At 40.0% G+C, this 21,656-nt stretch overlaps 1 protein-coding gene across 3 annotated transcripts in view; it reads right to left on the bottom strand.

Annotated features, from left to right (window-relative positions):
- Positions 1–21,656, bottom strand: part of DOCK3 (dedicator of cytokinesis 3) — a 185,547-nt gene that overhangs the window by 96,624 nt on the left and 67,267 nt on the right. For 2 of the 3 annotated variants that reach the window (XM_059479977.1, XM_059479978.1), the window contains exons 7-9: positions 20,370–20,454; positions 12,770–12,811; positions 10,745–10,899 (exon numbers count right to left, since the gene is read on the bottom strand). In XM_059479977.1, coding sequence (XP_059335960.1) covers positions 10,745–10,899; positions 12,770–12,811; positions 20,370–20,454 — 282 coding nt within the window. Of the gene's footprint in view, positions 1–10,744; positions 10,900–12,769; positions 12,812–13,162; positions 13,232–20,369; positions 20,455–21,656 lie in introns of all 3 variants that reach the window. The other variant, XM_059479976.1, reaches the window with a different exon arrangement.

The following is a 21,656-nucleotide window of genomic DNA, read 5'->3' as shown; positions in this document are numbered from 1 at the left end:
GACTGGTGATAAAGAACACAGACTAAAAAAATTAATTCTTTAACAAAGAATAGGAGATTGGTTTTCTGAAGCAGTAACAGCAGCACATTAGGGCTTCAATCCCCTTAGGCAGAAACCTCACATCTTATACCCTTCCCTCGTCTTAAGTAACGGTCCAGGAGCTATTTCTCCCAGAAACAAAACCTCCTTCACCCTCTCCATTCCAATGTGCCACTGAAAGGGAGAAGGTACAAATATACAAATGCCCCCTAGTTTTTCTTATTCTCCTCAGTGCTTCTTATTTCCAGAGAAAACTGGGGGAAACACTGAAAACCCCCAATATTATTAAAATACCTCAGTCCTTTCTCAAAAGCTGTATTTAATTGGGTTTTCACAATTCAGCATGTGGCCAACCCTTTTAAGAACACAGGTTATTTTAAAAATACATATTGGTCCATGACACATGAAGTGCTCAGGGAAGGGGTAATGTGGTAGTGGAAAAGACCATATGACAACTTGTATTTTAGACTTTGATCTTCTCTTGGTGCCTCTCCAGGTTTCTTTCTGACATTTTCAGTATAATGTAAAACCTTGCCTGCATGCAAAATACAAACTCAGGAACAAAAATCTGAAAATGCTGCCATAGAAGCCAGAAGTTTGCAGGAATAAGTTACAAGCACTTACCTAGCCAGGACAGTTCATCTCCCTTCAGTGTTACTGGTTAAAAAACAAATGATAACCATGATATTATTTCATTTCTCCTCTGCCCTCCTTCCTGAAAAATGTCTATCTTTTCTTTAAAGAATGTTAACATGCCTGACAATAATTCTAGACTAACATTTGAGCTGGCATACGAGCACCATAAACATTTGAAGGTGCTACTGTAAAAGCACCTTATTTTGTCCCAGATAAATCTCCTGAGCAAGCTCCACACAGCCCATCCAGGAGAGAGCCTGGGATAAGCTGGTCACTCTATGGCAATTAAACCTTGCCAACAATTCCCCTCAAAATATCCCAGTCTTGGTGCACACACCACATGTCAGGAAGTTTACCTCAACAGTGCCATCAAACACTGCACTCTTCCTGCCCCTGTGTGTACAAGCTCTACAAGAACAATATGTTGGCCAGATTAATGGAATTATGTTAGGAATTACTGGTATAGGATCAAAGCATTTTCTTTAAAAAATTAGCTTGTTTCAAAACATGAATTAAACACCGTGAAAGAGATCCCTGGGGCTTGGTGGGAATGGGAAGGGGAGAGAAACTGAGCTACAGTCTCAAAACCTTACAGTTTGGTCAAGCTAATATGTGCATGGATTAACTTGGGAAGTTGCTCCTGTATCAAAAAGGAAGTGCACTGACCCAGCAGAGCCGAAGTTTTAAAGCCCCAGGAAAGCAGCATTAGCCAGTTTTCCAGAAAGCAATTACTGCCCCACCATCCTATTTGGAGGCTGAGGGAAAATCAGGCTCTACTGTCCTGGCTTTCCATTTGTGCTGCACCCTGCAATACAGTTAATGATAACCACATGAGACTTCTCATATTTGCTTGCACAACTTCACAGAAGAAAAAAATAGACTTTTATTTTCATTCCATTGGCCAAACTGGAAATTGGAATTTGGAAATTTGTTCAAATCTCTCAAGTTTGTCGACTGCAAGAACATTACCACAGTCAGTGATTGAAACGGTCACATCAGGACAGCACTGCAGCCTGATACTTCTGAGAACACTCTGTAGGAACTTTCTAAAAAGGAAACAAGCCTCACTTCAGGCCTTCTGAACTCTATTTCATGGGCATGGTCTCATGTTCATGAAGAAAGCACGCACCTATAATGACATTTTAGTAATTTCCCATTGTGAAAAAGAATTGGTTTTACTCTTGAAAGATTATTTAAGCAGTAGGAGTATCCTCTGAAAAAGCTTTTCAAGTTTATTTTCTGTTCATCATGATTATCTTTTAGAATTGCTAATTTTTGCTCATCCTCTTGGGGAAAAAAATTAGGTTCTTACAGCTGCTGTAAGACTGACCTAATAACAAAATCTCCCAGAGCTCCACAGAATGAGTCTCCATTCTCAGTGTGAGAGGAAGCCAGAGCATGTGCACAGAATGGACCCATGTCTGTGAAGAACTCAATTCCCACTTCCAGTGTAAACCACCAGCATGTCCCAGATCCCAGCAGTGTTTGAGCAATCCATCATGGACAGCGGTCACTGCCGAGCCTGGAGACAGGAGCATCACCTCTGCCGAACTTTCAGTTTGCTCACTGTCTCAGCAGTGACTCATGGACTGCTTAACAATCTTCCTTTTCAGGCAAGTGCTCACCCAGTGTGTTTGGTTTTTCCCCTTTCTTTTGCTGGGGGAGGCAGGAGAGTTCTTTCCTGAGCTGTCTTGTCCAGAAGCTCTGCAATAACCCCGCTTGCACAAACAACTGAGGCACAGTACACTGCTTTGGTTTATGGAGTGTATTTTATAAAGACATCTTAGAGAAAAGAACACTGAATCTGTGAGGGAAATCAATCTGGCCCTGAGAAAACGGCTCCAAGCAACACAGTTTGCTTCCTAGCAAATTCGGGCTTAATGCTCATGAATTATTAAATTACCACATTGGCGAGAAGCCCCAGGGGAGGATTACAGAGCTTACAGTAAGACTGTTACTGCAAACACTGGGTTTCCATGGAAACAGAAAATAGTGAAAATAACTACCTGTCATTTCTCTTGCCACGTTCAAGGGAAAACCACCACAATGTTAAAGTGTTATTGAGGCTTGCAGGGGAAAGGGAGCTAAGCACCAATTACATTCTCCTTAGCTTCTCATGACTCTGCCACACTTGAACATTTGACACCATCATAAGGATTTTTCTGTTATTTCCATCATGAAAGGTACATATTTTTGTTCCTGAAAGGAATTCTGTCAACTAGAAAAGGCAAAAAAAAAAGAGAGAGAGAGAGACTTCAGTCATTGAGTGCAATTCCCCAGTGATGGTGATTTTAACTAATGGAAGGCAAGGCAGACTGACCCTGCCAGGTGGCAGGTGAGGGAAGCTTTGCAGGGAAGACTTCTAATTTTGGATTACAGGTATTTTTTAGAATAAGGATTTTATCACCATCTCTACCCTGGGAGAAGCTAATGGTTCTGAGGTCTGGTACAGCAGCTGTCACGTTTAATATCTGCTCTACAAGAGCTTTGCACATGACAACTTCTGTCAGGAACACAGACCTGGCTTTTGAGGGGGAATTTCCCCACAGAAAGAGCTGAAGCACAACAAGAGGATTCCATCCACTGAGCCTTCCTACAGACAGAAAATTACTTGGAAGTGCTTTCTCTGAGCTCACTTACACATTTAAACAACACAGATTTCCCCGCTGCCCCTCACGTGAGCAGAATTTCTTCCAGCTGTGTGTTCACAACACATTGTCAATTCCTCCTGAGCAGGAAAAGGGAGGAAGTTCCAATGCCTGCAACTCATTGATTTCTTTCTGTTAACAGCTAAAAAATCAAAATAACTCTGTAGAAAACTCTATATCCCTGCCTATTTGTATGTCATACTTGATCCCCAACCACAAAAAAAAAAAAAAAAAAAGCCCCCACTAATGGTGGAAGGAGGACGGTGGTGGTGAGACATTCAAAATAAGATGGATATTTGTAAAAGCTCCTGCTTTGGAATAGCTACATATTAATAATTCCATAGGAACTAGGGAAAATAGTAATCTTATAGAAAATAATTAAAAAATTTAATAACACCACTTACATGTCTTACAGCAACTTTCAAACACAAATCCAGACAGTAGCAGTTTCTTTTGCATACACTATTAAGACAGAGAATAAATAGGAAAACCAAGCAAATGCAGATTCCAGAGAGATCCAGGTAATGAAAGTCAGTTGAAGCAACCAATAAAGAAAATGAAAATGCATCATTCCTCCTGTGTCCTTTCCTAAAAATCTAGCCACCAAAAAGCCTTATAAAATACTCCACAGGTTTTGCCTTCAGTGATGACAAAACTTGCATTTTTCAGAAGTTCTAGATTCTACCAGAAAGGCTCTTTGTCCCAGCTGTCTGTGTGCAGCAGACTTCAGAGACACACAGATTTTCCATGGTCACTGCAGTGAGCAGAACAAGGCCTTTGCTGTGGGTAGCAATATTTCTTAATGCCTGCTTGGCTTTTGAGGAAGTTCACCTTGAGAAGGGTGAAAAGCTCATGCTGCTCCCATTACTATTGCTATGAATTTATCTATTGCACAAAACTCCCTTGAAATACTTCCCTTGAAATACTAAAGCCACAACAAACTGAAGTACAGGAGGAGCTGAGGAAGGATTAGCTATCCCAATAGATCAGATTGCTAAAAGACAGGTAAAAATATAAAGATGGGTTTTTTCATGACTAAGCAGAAGAAAAAACTCATTAGTTGGTAAGGTTAATCCCTAAGAAAATTTTCTGAATATTAAAGGAATAATTCTGAGTGATACAAAGTTATTTTTTCCCAGCAGCCAAATCATTATGCTGACAGTGAATGAGATAACTTTTCTATTTTAAAATAGTTATGCTATTAAAAACATAACAAAAGGAAAATTTAGTGCATATTGCACAATAAAAGTAAAATATAATTTTCTACTTCCTTACATAGCAACTGGCAATAAAGGAACATGATAATATTTTAAAGCAACTAACTGGGGATAAATGCTTACACATGGTCCCAGCACTCCCAGAGCCATTACTTGAGAGAAACCATTCAGAAAAAGGATCTTCATGTCAGTCCCATATCCTGGGAGAGAATGCAGTCAGGCTGACACAGTTTTTACTGCAGATCCCTCCACGTTAATTAACAACTTCTCTTTCAGCTATTCAACTTCAACCATATCTATCTACCCAGTGACCCTTCTTTCCTCTTTCTGACCTTATTAATGCCAGTCTTACCCTTTTTTATTCCACCTGCCCCCCCTCTTCATCTGCCCAAGCAGATTCTGGTGTCCAGAACATGTACAGGTTCTACAGCTTGGGCAGGCAGGGCTGCTCTGAACAGGTGTTCCTGCTTTAAGGATCTGATCCTGCACATCAGAGCTTTGAGGGGACTCAAACCCCTTCTTGGACAGGACCTGTGGGAAATTTGCCATTGCATTTCACATGTTGGCACAGTGTTTGAAATGAAAGCTCCTGAGAGTGGTAATTGTCTGCAATTAGCAAGTGCTACAGGAAAATTATTCAAGATGGCATGTGTAAGCACAATGTAATTTTAGCTACACTGCTCCTGCTAACATTTTTTAGAAGCTGATACACATTCCTATTGACAGTTAAAAAGGAATTAAAAAAAAAAAGACTAAATGATGATGAGAACCATGGAGCTAACGGCCATCAACAAATACAAACAGAGATGAGGGATTCCTGTCAAATTTGTCAGGGTAACCTTCAGCAGCTTGGTACAGATTTGTATTCTGACGTCTGAACCAGGAATACTGTGGCTCAGAAACTCCTACTACAGAAAGAGTGAAAACCAAATTCCCTACAAATTCATCATTTCTAAATCCAGCATTTCCAAGTGGTGCATTTCATTCTACTCTACCTAAACACTGGCACAAACATTCTCTTCTTCCAGCCTCCCCTGGCCACTCAAGTGCACTATTGGGGCTTCTACAGGACTAGGTTGTACAAATGAGTAGCAGCTTGAGAAAACTTCTAACACTCACACACTGGTTAAACCAAACCCAGTTTGGTTTACTTGTTTACAAGGACACATTTAAATGGATAACTACGTTCTCTAATAATTTTATCCCTTTAGTATCTTGAACTATTTACACATTTGTCTGCTGATTTTTATCACAGAAAATAATTTGGTTGGAAAATGACCCAAGATGCAGAGAGGAGTTACAAATAGGAAATCATTATCTCCATTGCCTCTGCAGTTACCACCAAACCCCACTGCAGAGCAGTACTAACAGCCAAACACTGCCACTGAACATTTGACTCAGCCTTGAAAAATAGGGGCAGATGATTTTATGTCAGATGACTTTTGAGCAGCTGAATCCAACTATCCTGCTGGAGACCCAGGGCGTTTTTTTCAGTCCATAATTATGTTTCCAAACCATGTTTCTCTCCTGAGAACTGCTTTGTCAATGGTGCTAAATCCTTAAGACAAGACTTGGGACAGACTGTACTGCTCACATTCTCCCCATCATCCACCCACAAGCTGAGAACATTTCCACAAAAAACATCTTTCTGTATCACCTATTAGCAAGAGCTTTAAAGAGCAAGCTTATATTTTTTCTCATTTTGGCTACAGCTTTTAGATTTTAACACTGAAATAGAGGTTTCCCAATCAAACTCCTAGCCCGTGTTGCAGTGTTTACAATCCTGTCTCACCCCAAAGACATGGCAGATATTTAAAACGGACACTGCAGAGAACACCTGGTCTCTCAACCAAGGGTTTGAACAGTTTGTGTATGAGAATGCCCACATGGACCTGCTCAGTGAGTCCCAGCAGCAGCAGCACAGGCACTGAGCACATCTCCCAGTCGCCCAGTCACGACGAGGTCGGTGCTATAACGGGAATGGCAAAGGCTCAGTGAGTAGGAGGAGGCAGGTGGAGGAGTTACCAGCAGAAATATGCACAACACATCTCCCATGCATAATTACTGCTTAGGCCCCCAGATCTTCATATTCAATCACATCAGAGTTTCTCTTTTGTTCTATTCACTCTCCATAATTAAGGATATTTCTAGATGACAAGAAAATTTTAAATCCCAGTGGTGTGTAAAATAGGGTAACTGCTTGAAGATGCAGGCAGAATGAAAAACATTCACATGTTTAAACATAAACTTCATAAAGAAAAAATAAGACAAATTTATTTATCCTTTTCCATACTCAAAAGGCTGAGAGAGCCTGGAAAAGAGAAGGCTTCAGGGTAACCTAACTGCCCCTTCCAGAACTTGAAGGGAGCCTACAGGAAAGATGGAGAGGGACTCTACAAGGGCTGGAGTGAGAGGACCAGGGGGAATGGCTTTACATTGAGAGTGGGTTTAGATGGGATATCAGGAATAAATTCTCCCCTGCGAGGGTGGGGAGGCCCTGGCACAGGCTGCCCAGAAAATCCCTGGATCCCTGGAAGTGTCCAAGGCTGGGCTGGAGCAGCCTGGGTGAGCAGAAGGTGTCCCTGTCCATGGCAGGGGGAGGAATGAGATGGCCTTTTAGGTCCCTTCCAACCCAAACCACTCTGGGATTCTATGACAGATAGAATGGACTTAAGCTTTTCTTCAGAAAAAAAATACCACTATCATACCTCTGAATGTGTCATTTCTCTAAGTTTTGCATAATTCCATTTCCTAGAAAAATAGAGTTATTGTATAGGTATCTAAACCTCAATCTTTCACTGAATTTAATTTATTTTCACTATCAAAATCATGCTAAAAATGTCAATAAATGTAACTATTTCTCTTATTTGTTGCATCTTTCTAGCACAGATAACACTCTGCATGCCTTTGTCTACCAGTTTCCAGCTCCTTTAGAGCAGTTAATGCAGCCTGTATCTCTTTATACCATCAAGTTTAATACTTCTCTTCTGTTGAGGCAGGAGGCGCATTCCCATATAACAGAACAAAATTATTTGGCTCTGATGTGATTTGTGCTTGACAAATCTATGTTGACTTTTACTTACCACCTTGTTAGCTTCTTAGTGCTAACAAGTAGTTTATTTGTTCCACTACTTTTCACATTTGTCATCGGATTGCAGCTGACCTTCTTAGAGAGATTGAGGCAAAGCAGCCATTAAATACTCCAGCTATCTTGGAAACATCTGCTCATGGCTTAATGTCCCCTTTAATCTGTTCAGCTATTTCTCCATTTTGTAAAAAAAAAAAAAAAAAAAAAAAAAAAAAAAAAAAAGTTTTTTTTTTTTTGCTGGTAAAGCGTTATAGAATTATTCTTTTGGTTTTTCGTCCTTGATGCCCTTCAGTAGTTGCATTTTTTCTACAAGTTTCTGTCTCTTCCCATCCCTGTTTGTGCAATTTCATCTGTCCTGTTTTATACTGCCTTTCCAACATGACACAGACTTTCTGTTGTCTCCATATACATTTAATTTTTCCTTCATGCTCAAACAATTTGGTTTTGTGCTCTTTAACAGTATCATTCAGAAACATACAACTCTCAAATCTCTTTTCTCCATATCAGTTTACCTATCTCTATTTGATCTTTACTGGCACCTTCCTTACTGAGCTTACCATCTTTACAGTAATATTTTCTCTGCTGCTACTCTCAACTGGATCACTCCATGACATTCATCCCAAGACATATCTCACAATGGGGTATAATCATTGGCTATAATCCAAACTACATCAATTATCACATCATTTTCCAGTAACTTCCACTCAGCAAACCAACTGAAGTATTAAAGATGAGTCACAAAGTTGCAAGACTAGTGTCTTTTGTATTCAAGAAAAGAAGAAATCCCAAATACTTTAAAACAGACAAATAAGCTTTAATCCCTTTTTAAATCTGAGCCTTCAATTTCTATTTACTTAGAAGTATTACTTTCTATATTTCTGTCAGATTAAAAGAGAAGTAACTTTTTCCTTGTGTTTACCTCTAGGTCTGACCCCTCTGCTGGCAGTGTTGTTATTCCTGCTGTCCACAGCTCCCCACTGTCACCCTTTGCTTGCTCCTCCTTTGCTGACAACCATTAAACACAGCAACATTTTTGGATTCAGAATTTGGAATCATCTCAAAAGGTATTTCAGCTGCTGCTCCAACCTTCTGATTGCTAATCCCCACCTGGTGCATGCTGTTGCTTCAGCCCTTGAAAAACACTGGAACTTTCAGCAATTCTTCACTTACCCTCCCTGGGAAACAACTCTTGGCACCAGCAGGCTCAGGGAGGTTTGTAATCCAGCACATGTCCAAGGCAGTAATGCTGAAAGCCACTCAGCCTCCAGCATGAGCTGCTTGGGTAAGAAATTTATCAAGCTCCAAACCATTTCAGAAGTCAATTTGTCCCTTTCATTTACAGTGCAGTGTGCAGAAGCCTTGCTTGGGTTTTTTACCTTAATGTACTATTTCCCAAGAGGAGAGAAAATGTTTTAAAGTAGATATAAAAACATCATTCTGAATTTGTAGCAATGTGTTTGTCTGTTTTTTGGTCTCTTCTCCAAAACAGAGCTCAGCCTCATTACACATTTCTTCCCCAGCACTCTTTGGGATGTAGGAAAATGTAAAAATTATGCTGTTTTCACTACAGCAGACCACTGATGCTTAATACAAAGAGCTAAGTAATAACAACTGTTTGCACAAAAAAGCATTACTATCTATATTTAAATTTGCCTGGACCACTCTTTTTGCTTTTCCTCATTATAACAATTATTTCCTTTTTTTTTTTTAACCACTGGCAAAACCCTTTCCTTAAGGCTCTGCACTGAGTGTCTACATACAAACTGCAGCCCAAGACAATTCATCTCCTTTCAAAGCAATTTCTGCTGGCAGCAGCTTGTCTGCCTGTCCCTTCCTCTTCCTGGCAGCTTTTCTCATCTCAATTATTTAATATTTTATTGCTTTGCAGTAGGAACTCGTTCGGTGCATCTTTTCTGTTTGGTTTTCCATTTTCACCTTTCCCTCCTAATAGCTATTTTCTGGTAATTCTCTCAAGAGAGGAATCATAGGCACATCCTAAACTCCATCCACTGGAGAGTCCAAAGAGCTGCAGAGATGGGAAGGGCCCTGGAGGAGGAGCCTTGTGAGGAGCAGCTGAGGGCCCCTGGTTTGTTCAGCCTGGAGGAGACTGAGGGGAGACCTCAGTGGAGCCTCCAGCATCCTCCTGAGGGGCAGGGGAGGGAACCAATCTCTGCTCTCTGTGCCCAGGGACAGCAGGGAGGGGCTGCAGCTGTGGCAGGGGAGGTTTAAGCTGGATATCAGGAATACCATCAGGTCATCAGAGCTTTCTAATACAGACCAGTTTTCAGTGGGATGTACTCTGAAGAGATACAAAACTGTTTTCACTTACTCTAAGCTTTCTTCCTAAGAGAGGAAGGAACATTCTGTGGCTCTTCCCTCACTTTGAAACAAATCTAAATCTAGTTGCTGAAAACTAGGAGAGTTTTGACTATGGCAGCAAGTGAATGCGAGGAAATGCTTTTACCAAAACTCAGAACACTGCACAAATATGATGTTCTTCAGATCAGACCAAGTTGCATCAGCTAAACTTCCAAGACACAAAATAAATGCTGCAATGCTCTTCTACATACCTTGATGTTTCAAAACACATGCTTGTAAGAGGAAAAGCCAGCCCATCTCATGTTTGCTAACACTGGTACCAATTAGTTCAATAAACTGAGAGCACAGACACAGGGATAAACGTTAAGAGTTTATGTTGAGAGCAATACAGCGAGGAGAAAAAGCTATTTTGTGACATGCCTGGAAGGCAAGGAGTGGAGGAAAGTTACAGAGGCACACAGCAGTCCCTTCTCAAACCAGCCCCACAGCCTGGCCCTGTCATTATTTGTGCTTAACCAATAACCCTAAGGAGGAAGCTTCTGTAATGTCTGGAGGCAAAGTCAGAAAACTAAAAAATTCAACCATTCTGTGCCTTTAATGCTTCACTAAATTTCCTATGCAAGGAGCAGTCTGATATTCCATGTAAGAACTGCAGGGCCAGCAGTTCCTGATGTCCCAGCTCTGTCCTTCCAGCTGGGCCACAAGAACACACCTTGTGTTTAGCTGCATTGCACCTGCTCTGCTCACAACTCTTTTCTTTTCCTAGGAAGCTTTTTAGCTCTTGGACAAATTCCTACCTGATCTGTTTGCCTTCCCGGACATCGTACAAGGAAAAAAACACATCAGTGTCCTCTCCAATGGTGTTGTAGGTGAAGCTCTTCAGGCTGAGGAAGAAGTGATGAGGCACTGGCATCCGGCAGGCTTCCCCGTGCCGCTGACGGATGGTGTCCACCTGGGACAAACAGGGAAAACCATTGGCACCTCCTCACACAGAAAGGACACTGAACCATTGGCACCTCCTCACACAGAAAGGACACCTGAACACCTGAACCATTGTCACCTCCTCACACAGAAAGGACAATAAACCATTGGCACCTCCTCACACAGAAAGGACAATAAACCATTGGCACCTCCTCACACAGAAAGGACACCTGAACAGACCAACCTGAGCATTTGAACAGAGATCCTGCTCTCCTCTCACCCTCAAGTAAAAGTTTAATCTCAAATATATTCTGCCTCAGAGATAGGGGCCAGATTAAGCTTTCTGCCTCTATTTTTAATGTTTCTAATTTGAATAGATTGATGAAACTGTGATAACCAAGCAGACACAAAATAAATGGTTTATGCATTGGAAATCTGATTTTATCAAGTAAACCAAGTCAATCCTATTTCTCAAATTTTGCTTTGATTCTGGTACTGAAAATGAATTATAAGATGGTATTGGAGTGGGTCCTGATGTTTTCCATTTAAAGCAGATGGACTTAAAGCATTGTCAGTAACATTTGTTACATTATTTCTTTTGAGCAGCTGCAATTCACCTCTAGAGGCCAGTAGGACCAGGGCAGTGACTGCCCCCCTGTACTGGGCACTGCTGAGGCCACACCTCAAATCCTGGGTGAACTTCCTCTTCTCCAAGGAAGAACTGAGGTGATGGAGCCTCTCCAGGGAAGGGGATGGAGCTGAGGAAGGGTCTGGAGCTCAGGTCAGATGAGGAGCAGCTGAGGGGGCTCAGCCTGGAGAAAAGGAGGCTCAGGAGTGACCTTACTTCCCTGTGAAACTCTCTGAGAGGAGGTTGTAGCCAGGTGGGGGTTGGTCTCTTCTCTCAAGGAACAAGTTGTGTCAGGGAGGTTTAGATTGGATATTAGGGAAAGACTCTACACTGAAGGGGTTGTCAAGCACTGGAACAGGCTACCCAGGAAAGCACTGGAGTCACCATCCTTGCAGGGATCTAAAAGATGTGTAGATGTGGTGGCCTAGCAGTGCTGGGGGAACATTGAGACAATCCTAAGGGTATTTTCCTCTCAAAAACAATCCATGACTTAGAACAAAGCTTAACAGGCCAGTTTGTCCTGCAGGTATAAAAAATCTTAACAAGAGTTGATAACATGAGCAACCAATCAAGCCAGATAGTAGAAAGGTTTACATTTTGGCTCAACATATCAAGACCTATTTACAGCAGTGAATGCTGGGGTGGCAAAAGAAAAAAGAGTATAAGCAAATGTAGGCTTTCAGTTTTTACAACCCTTTACATCCATTCATGCTGATCTCAATAAACAGGTTGCATGAATATCTTAAGTTCTCTATGCTCACCTCCTCTGAATGCACTGACAGGTACAGTCTAACAAAAAAGTCTTAAATTTCCAGACTTACAATTTCAGATTTGTACTTGTTTAAAAGGAATTTTGTTCAGGACTTAAAATTAAACCCAAGGAAATCCTCATTCTTTAAAGACAGGTACCTGTGGAAGCACAGATCTCTGTAAAGATCAAAGACAGATTCCATGACCAGGACAGGATTATACCAGCACAGACAGGATGTGTGGAACAGAAGCCACTAAGCCACGGGTTGGCAGGTAGACAGAAGAGTCACAGGGGCACAGGGAGGCTTTTGATCTCTCTCCACAATTGTATCTTTTAAGAACAACAGTTACAAGCTCAGGAAAAGAGACCTAAATGGAATTTGAAGAAGGACCTTAGTGACTTAAATACTTGGGAATCTTCTGTTCTGTGGGTAAGGACTTACCCAGTCATCTCTGTCATACCTTTACCTACATTACCAAGAACTTAAAGACAATAAAAAATTCAAGCATGGATGGTATTTACCTGTGATGTGCTCTGCTGGACACTGTGTCTACTTGACAAATGCTGTGGAGATACAAACCAGTAAAAGTTAAACCTTTTCGAAAGAAATATTTACATTATATTTATATAGCATTAGAACAGTAATTCTAAAATATCACTATCAAAATGATTACCAACTTTTCATGCCTTTTTATCAGTGTATCATCACTCACAAGACCACTTGCCTTCCTAAAGGCTTTTCTCAGTTAAATTGTTTTTATATCTATTTGAATTTACAGGGAGTATTTACCTTAGCTTTTAAAGTAAAAGGCTATCACAAGTTAGACAGAATTTCAAAAAGAAATGCTATTACAGTGTTGGAAAATTTAATTATTCTGTATAATCTCTGTCTTGTCCTGCTAAACGGGAAGATACCTCACCACTAATCCTCATCTCCTGGTATGTTGTCTGTGGAAAGCTGCACTTGTTAAAAAACACAGGCATCTAGAAAGAAAGATGGATTTTAGAGGTTGTTAAGTCTTTTTCTCTAATAAAAAATTGAAATCCTGAAAATTGGTTAAAGAATCTTCTACAATTTTAGCTGCCCAATACCTGTAAATAAGAATCAGTATAAAGAGCTACATGTCTAAAAACTCAGAGGATGATGCTGTATTTAAAGCCTTTTATGCTAGAAGGAGATGTTATAATCAGAAAATGGACTGCAAGACTCACTGAAGCCATTTAATCTCCAAAGGGAGATTTAAATACTAATCTAAATTGAAAAGGTTTCAGAGAGCTTTAAAAAAACCATCATTAATGATTCTGCCATGCCTTTCCCTGCACATCATCTTAATATTAGCATTTCAAACCAAAATATTAACATTGACACTGCCACACACTATTAAATACTCTCTTCATTCTCCCCACCTCCCTCCTTCTATTACAAATCCGACCAAACATTTACACTCTGTATCAGAATTAGCAGATCTGTTGACAAACACGAAGCTTCAAAGGAGGTGAAAGCAAAAGATTGTCCACAAAATGTATCTGGTAATACTCTTAAAACTACAATGCAGCCTTTCACCCAGAACACAAACAGGACTTTTTACCACAAAAGGAGAGATATATTATATAGAATAAAATAGATAATATTATATATTCTTCATAATCAGAACAAACCAGGGAGGTGCTGTGGTGCTGAGGGGGCTGCCAGAAGCTCACTGAGCCCCTTGCAACCCCTCAGCAGCAGTGGGCCCAGCTGGCCAAGGATGCCCCTGGATGCGACACTGCTCGTGCCACATCTCAAATCCTGTGCTCACTTTTGGGCTCCTCAATACTGGATTTGTTTTAGGGAAAATTCTGTCACCCAAAGCATAGTCAAGCATTAGAAGAGGCTGCCCAGGGCAGTGGTGGAGTCCCCATCCCTGGAGGGATTTAGAGGACCTGTAGTTGTGCCACCTGGGGACAGGGGTTGGTGGGGCTGTGGCAGTGCTGGGGAAATGGTTGAGCTCAATAATCTTAAAGGTCTCCTCCAACCTGAACAATTCTGTGATTCTAAATGGCATTTTTGGACATCTGTTTACATTCACAGTTATAAAAATGTCCTCATTCACACTCTCAGTGGAAAAATAATGATCTTCAGTTCCATTGTTTGCGTAACTACTGCATCATCTTCTGAATGTTAAAAGCCTTCAAGTTGGCTGAGTTGCCTATTCATCTTTTTGTCACCTGCAACCACTCAGAATCAGCTGGCATAGAAAAGACCAGTTATTGAAGCTATGCAAGGTGTCCTGACTTCTTTTAATTTAATTAATCTCTAAATCCAAGTAAGAAAATGAGACACTCAGGCAACACAAATATGAGAGGTGGTCTGAAGAGATTCATCAGCAAACACTGCTGCTTACAGAGTGTACACTATGAGGTAAATCTATGACACTAAGTGGTAAAAACTTCAGGTTTTATATTTTTCCACAACCAAAAGATTAGATTTGACTAACTCTCTGCTTTCATGCTTCAGGACCACATTATAACAATGCAGTCACTGACTGAGTTCATTTATGTGCCCTTGCCTCTGGCCAGGCAGAGTGCCCAGAGGGTCCATGCCATTTTTGGGTACTTGGATGGGAGGGTGACTGAAAATAACCAAGATGGATTTATCAGGGGTACATTATGCTGGATCAAGTGATTCCCCTGAGGTAAAATAACCAAATCAGTACATGAGGGAAGATTAGTGGCTGCTGTGTCTCCCCAGCTCAGCAAGGCCCTCAGCATGGTCTCCCACAGCAGTCCTGTATCCAAGCTATAAACATACACCTTCATGAACCTTATTTGATTAAAAAAACCTAATGAACAGTAGGATTTTCGGGCTCCAAAGGTAGTGGCTGATGGTGTGTATTTTTCAGGGGTCTGGAAGCAGCAGACTGGCAGGGTCCTACTAAAGCAAGTCAAACAGAAGTCAGGGGAGCACTCAGGCACCAGGGACATTTAACAATTTACTGTTTCTGTTACCAGAAATGGAGCCAGCAGACTAGAATAACATTAATTCATTTTTCCTCAGCACTGAGCAAACTACAGCTGAAATACTGCATTCAGCAAAGGCCAGTGAAGCAGCACAAGGAGCATGCAGGGAATGCAGCATTTTGAGTCTGGAGAAGAGAAGGTCTGTAGGAGACCTGAGGCAGCCTTCCTGTAACCATGAAGTTCCCAGCATGAAGAGGCAGCCAGGCTCTCCCCAGAGCTGCACAGCATTGGCCAAAATACTGTGGTCATCAACTATTACATGGGCTATCCCAACGTTCCAACAAGGCAAAATGTAACCCCATCAGGGCAGCCATGACAACATTAGAACATTCAATCCTTTCCTTTGAGGAATTTCAACATCCAACCAGACAAAGCACTGAGCAGCCTGGTCTGAGTTCAGTATTGACTTTGCATTGAGAGCAGAAAGTTTGCCTAGACATCCTTGAGGCCCCTTCCAACCTGAAAAGCCTTCCACAGCGATATAAAAATAGGACTGTTAAGAAATTATCTATCTTTATTCTAAAAAAAAAAAAAGAAATCAGTTTAACCTTTATTTTCCCCAAAAAATAGTTGTCTGCAAAGGTTGTGCAAACTTTAACAGACACAATGTTCAGTAGATCTTTCCTCATCAAAGTGTTTTCTGATGCTTAAATTGATTCCTTGCTATTGAAATCTAGGCCTATTGATTCTTTTCCTATCCATCATTAGGATGAAAAGATTAATTGATTCAGCTTGTGATTCCATTACAACCTCAAATCTCCTCAACAAACCCACCTAAACTTGGAGTGTCCCAATCTGCACTTCAGAGCCAACAACTGACTGCAGGAGTTAAAACCTTACATTTATGATTCCCCCTGGTATACTACATTTTTCACATAATTTCTTAAATTTCTCTCTATTATTTGGAATTCTGATCCTTACCTCCACTGAAAGAATCAGAAAGACCATTTCCAACTTTGTGGATTTTGTATATTTAGTAAGCAGACTCCTTATTTCAGCATCTAGTCCTTAATTAAACATTGAACTTTAAGTACTACAAAATGGAGGATAACCCCAAGAAATTCACCTAATTCATCCCTCCTCCTATTTAATCAAATTATTGGCAACCATTCTTTTTTTTTTTTGGTATGTGTTTTCTAATTAGCTCTGTGTTTACATTACAGTAATTTCATTTAACACTAATGACCTTTGGAGAATTTAAATTAAAACAAACATTTAAAACCTTTACCATAATCTAAATATGATCAGCTGCTTCTCCTCCATCCACGAGACTTATCTATGTTCTGGAAATTGAAAAAACTGCTTATTCTGGACAAGTTCACACTCACTAATACTCATGTCCTTGCTGCATGTAATTATTATTTTCTATTATTATTATTATTATCATTTCCCAGCATTTTTTACAGGGAGGCAAAAATTACCAGCTTCTCCTCCATCATCTATTCTTAAGGTGTGAAATTGGCTTGCCCTTTGCTGGTATTCTGGAACCTTATCCATCTTCCCAGTGGTTATCACTAACATGCCTGATATGGCTTCTCCAAGGATCCCAACTGGAATATACAGAGCTCCAAATCCTCTGCAACTGAAAACCTCTTGAGAACATCACCACCTTACCAGAGTTCAGGGGGGCAAGAAGGACATTAAGTGCCCTGTTATTTTCTTGCATCATGTGCCAGTTGGTTTTTCCCAGTATAAAAACTTTCTTTTAGCTTCCCAGTTAGTACCAGGTTATTTATATAAAACTGTTTCTTGATACAATTGACCACATTTGCTCGTTTTATTTGAATTTGTGCATTGCCTTTCTAATTTTTCTATTTACCCATTTGTGCTATTCTATTATATTCTCTATAAATCTGTTCCTGTAAACTGGCTCTCAGTAATCTCAATTTCCCTTTCACTCTAGTGCCTGGAGAAAATGAAGAATTCTGAATTTATCCAACTTGGCCTGTTAGCGAGCATCTTGTGGTTTTGTTCTTAATTTACTGAAAGAACTATCAATTCTCCTTACCTCCACTTTCTCATCAAACCTCTTCCTCATGGTATCTTATCTACCAGCTGTTCTTCCTCATTCCTTCCCCAACAATGCCTGGTGAGTGAATCCCACCATTCCCAAGTCAGTCTTTAACTGCTTTCTGCCTTCATATTCTCATCTGACTTTTTACTGGGCTTTAGAACCCAACATACACAAACCTGTTCTCTGCCAATCTGCTTTGTTTTACAAAGAACAACCAAGAAAATCAAAAGAGAAATCAACAAAGATTTCCTGATCTTCTGTCCAGTTTGTGCCCAATTGTTTTCCTTATCTAGAAGAGTTTTGGGTAACTGAATTCTTATTTTCTTGCCTATTCCATCTTACCAATCACATTTACCATTTGAATAAAGAACAAACACCTACGAGGTGATGGCAGCATTAATTTGAAACTATTTATTTAGGAACTCTATTTTTTTTTAAATTAGGAACTCTGGTGAACTCAAGGCATTTCTCTCACACAGTTGGAAAAAATGCCTGAGCTGCAGCAGTTACACAGCCAACAGCTGTGCCTTCCATGCACCTCCTGAACTTGTCCTGAAGACACACACCCACTTCAATAACCTTATAGAAAAGCTAAACATAATTAATAACCAGCTTTGAACATTTCTGATTTGTGAAATGACTTCAGACATTTGTGTCTTGTAATCCTTCCACTAAAATGTGCCATCCAAGTGTTCCTGACATCCTGCAGGACTCTGTGCTCCTAAATGACAACTTCAATCCAGGGGCAGCTCCAGCGCTGAGCTCTGTGGCAGAATTCTGAGAACATCTTTTCCCACCATTCAAAAGTAATATGTATTTTTAAAAAGTGTTCTGTCATATTGGTTAAAGTCACAAACATTGTCATAGGGAAAGGGCAATTTGCTTTCCTTCAGGAGCAAAACAACAATTCCTGACAAGTGCTGTGCATCCTGCAGCCACTGGCATTTAGCTTCAGAATGAGTAACATGGAGAAGCAGGATGTGCAAGGCCTCAGAGCACAACAGCTCTGCCAGAGAGATGAATTCAGCATCACCCAGCAGCCACAAACACACCCAGCAATGAAACATGAGAGCTAAAAGAGGCTCAAATGTAACAACTTACAGTTTATCAAGGAGCTAAGTCTGAATAAGGCTGAATAAAAAGTGCTTGAATCTCTGTTGTCACAGAGAGAAAAGTCTGATGTGTTACCTCACCCACTGCTCTGCTAATGAGTGTTTTCTATGTTACATTTAACATCCCACAATCCTGAAAATATAAGAAAGTAATTTGGCTCTCACAACTACTCCTGCAAGATTATTTTCAATGTAAAACCTCACTGCTCATTTGAGAATCCATAAAGTATTTTGTCACAAATAAGGAGGATTCTCTCCCTGGGTTTCTATTAAGTAATAAAAACAATCCCCAAACCACATTAGAAATAACCCTTAAAACAACCTAAGTCACCAATATACTTTTCCTTCATTTTTTACCAAATTTAAGTTTAAAAAAAAAGTAACAGGTTTTCAGCTGCTTTGGTCCCTGAAATTGCCTCCTGACTGTGAAGAGATGTGATTAGACAGCACTGTCCCCTTGCATCCACAGACCCCAGCAGCAGTGAAGTGTGAAGTGAGTAATGGTGCTGTCCTGAGCCCTGCCCAGCATGGAGCAGCACAGAGACAGTCACAGGACTAAGGGTGACATAATCAGGCTGCTCTGGCAATAAATATTGTCTATTTGCAGTACTCCAAGTACTCAGAGTAAAAAAATGTGCAGAATAAACCTCAGAGTAATAAACCAATCCTTAGTTAGCAACTAATCTCACACCCTGAGTCTTCACTGATGGAATTTGCTACCGAGTTATTTCCAGGCTGGGCTGAAGGAAAACTCTGCTGTACTGGCACCAAATTCTCCTCAGACCATGGCAAATAAGGAACAAACTGTAAAAATTGGCACTATAGATTGGTGCACTTTCATATTTTTTATGCAATAATTCTTACTTCTTTCCATGAAATCCATTATTATACATTGCAAATAATCCAAAGCAGCAACAGCACCCAGCTTGTTTAGAAAACATGCCCTTGGTTTAAGCAAAAGTCACATCTTGCAACCAGACCCATCACCAAGCCACATGGACCTCTCTGCCCCTAATTTTAAATAGCTGAAAGTCAAAACTGTTTTAAAACAGGAAATTAAAAGCTTCCTAGGAGTGAGCAACACACTAATAACATTATGTAGAAAACAACTATTTTCTTTGGAAGATATTAAATGAAGAAATTGTACAAAATAATTGCTGAGGGTTTTTTATTTGTCTTTTTTGTTGATAAAACAGCATCTGGGAAAGGGTTTTCATTCACTTTTCGGAATTATACATATTGTTTCTCCCTCTACAGTTACATCACAATCCAAACCAAAATTATCTGTATTAGTCCTACTAACAGAGAATCCAAACATAGGTAGTAAAATGCATCAGTGGCTTTACAGTTCACTAATGGCACAATTCACATTTCCCAAACAACTTCAACTTCATTATGTACAAACAGGACTGTACAAGTCTCACTTGTACAGTCTTCACTGGAACTCACTCCAGTGAAGGAATTGTACTGCTTCACCTGAAAATCCAAATATTCAAACAAACTCCATGCTTTCCAAGGAGCACTGACATACAACAGGGATGGCCTTAATGTTCAAGGATTAGTTTTGCCTAAATTAACTTATGCATTGGTCTCCCTCCTCTCTCACCTTTTTTGTGAGCTCAAGAAGTCTTTGCAACAGGGCAAAGATGTTTATTATCCATGCAACCACAAACCCAGACTTTTCACTTAAGTATTCTTTATCTGCAAATCTGCTCAAAGAATCAAATAATGGTTCTCACAGACTTTCTGGACTCAGAGACCCTTCCAAGAGTTAACAGCATGTTACTTTGTAAATTGAAATAAAAATGTATCAAAGCATGCCACTGCTTAGGGTAGGAGAGACGCTGCTGTGGTCATCAGGGTGCAAATGAAGAAGACATTTAACTAACAACACCATTGGAAACAAAGAAACATGTAAGAGTAAAGAATAAAAACATTTTCCCTTCTTTCCCACCCACAGTGAAAACTCAGAGCAATCTCCCATAGAATTTCTTACCATTTTATAAAGGTCTGACACACTGATCTGATCTGAATCCACAACCTCAAAGTCCTTCCGTGGAACTAAGTCAAGGCCCAAATGTCTGCAAGAGAAGGAAGGAGCAGTGTCAGTGAGGCCCATGAATGTCACCTGCACCTCCTGCATGTGCCTCCTCCAGGGCAGGGACACAGCTATTCCAGTCCTACTGCAATTGTTAGCCATTAAACAACTCTAAAGAAAATTTAATGTAAATATCAAAAAATCCACCTACAAATTTGTTACCTTTTGTTTCCCAAATTCAGTGGAGCTCTGGCAATTAATACAGGGGAAGCTTTTGGCCAATATGTTGGTGCAGTACTCAAAACAAGGTAATTTTGTACATGGAAATGTAGCAAGCAAATAGAGTTCATATGCTGTTTGCTGCTGAAGTATTTGACTAAGATCCTTCATTACATAATGAAAAAGTTCCATTAAGAGTCCTGTTCAAATGTGCCAACAGATTCTGAGTCTTGGGAAGGTGCTTTGATATTCCTGGTGCTCATAAAACTTCACCCCCATGTAAACACAGTAATTTTTGTTAGTAATAAACAATAACTGCAATAACAATAATATTAATCTGTACTTGTAACACACACAAAATGTTTTTAATTATTCTGAAGAGAATTAAATCAACTTAAATCAACTATATAAACTGACAAAAAAAAAAATACCAGTGCAAAGATGACAAGGAATTCAGCTGTAGAAAAGGCAGTTCAGGTCACAGCTTCACAGGAGGAGCAGACAGAATAAGATATTCTTTATCCAGACAAATAAATGCAAACTGTTAATGATTAATTAATAACTGTAGACTGCAGAACAAGACAACCTTAAAGGTGACAAACCCCAAGTTTTGTTCCATAGATCTTCAGTTTCTGAGGCACAAGGATTTCTGAGCATTACAATAAAAAGCTACACTAAACATTATTATTATGAGTAAATTTTTAAGAAACCCAACACATGAATTAACCATTTTCCTGCTTTAGCCTTATATAACTTCGATACTTCACTTCCAGACATTTTATATTGAAATTCCTAACAGTCTTAAAGAAAAAAACCAAACAGAAGAGGTGCCCTCACGAATTACTGTGGCACTCCTGTCATAAACTATAAAAGGAGAAGCCAATTTAATTTTGTAATCAGAGAGGGAAACATTGTGCACAGACTTGTTCCTGATGGCAAATGAAAAATTTTATTGAGAAAAACCTCTCTGGTACTGTAGAGTAATTGTGTGGAGCAATAACAGAAGGCTCCAGGCAATCCAGTGTC

This window comes from Ammospiza nelsoni, chromosome 11, assembly GCF_027579445.1.
Source record: "Ammospiza nelsoni isolate bAmmNel1 chromosome 11, bAmmNel1.pri, whole genome shotgun sequence".
NCBI classification, from domain to species: domain Eukaryota; kingdom Metazoa; phylum Chordata; class Aves; order Passeriformes; family Passerellidae; genus Ammospiza; species Ammospiza nelsoni.
This window is presented reverse-complemented; position numbering and strand designations above follow the sequence as displayed.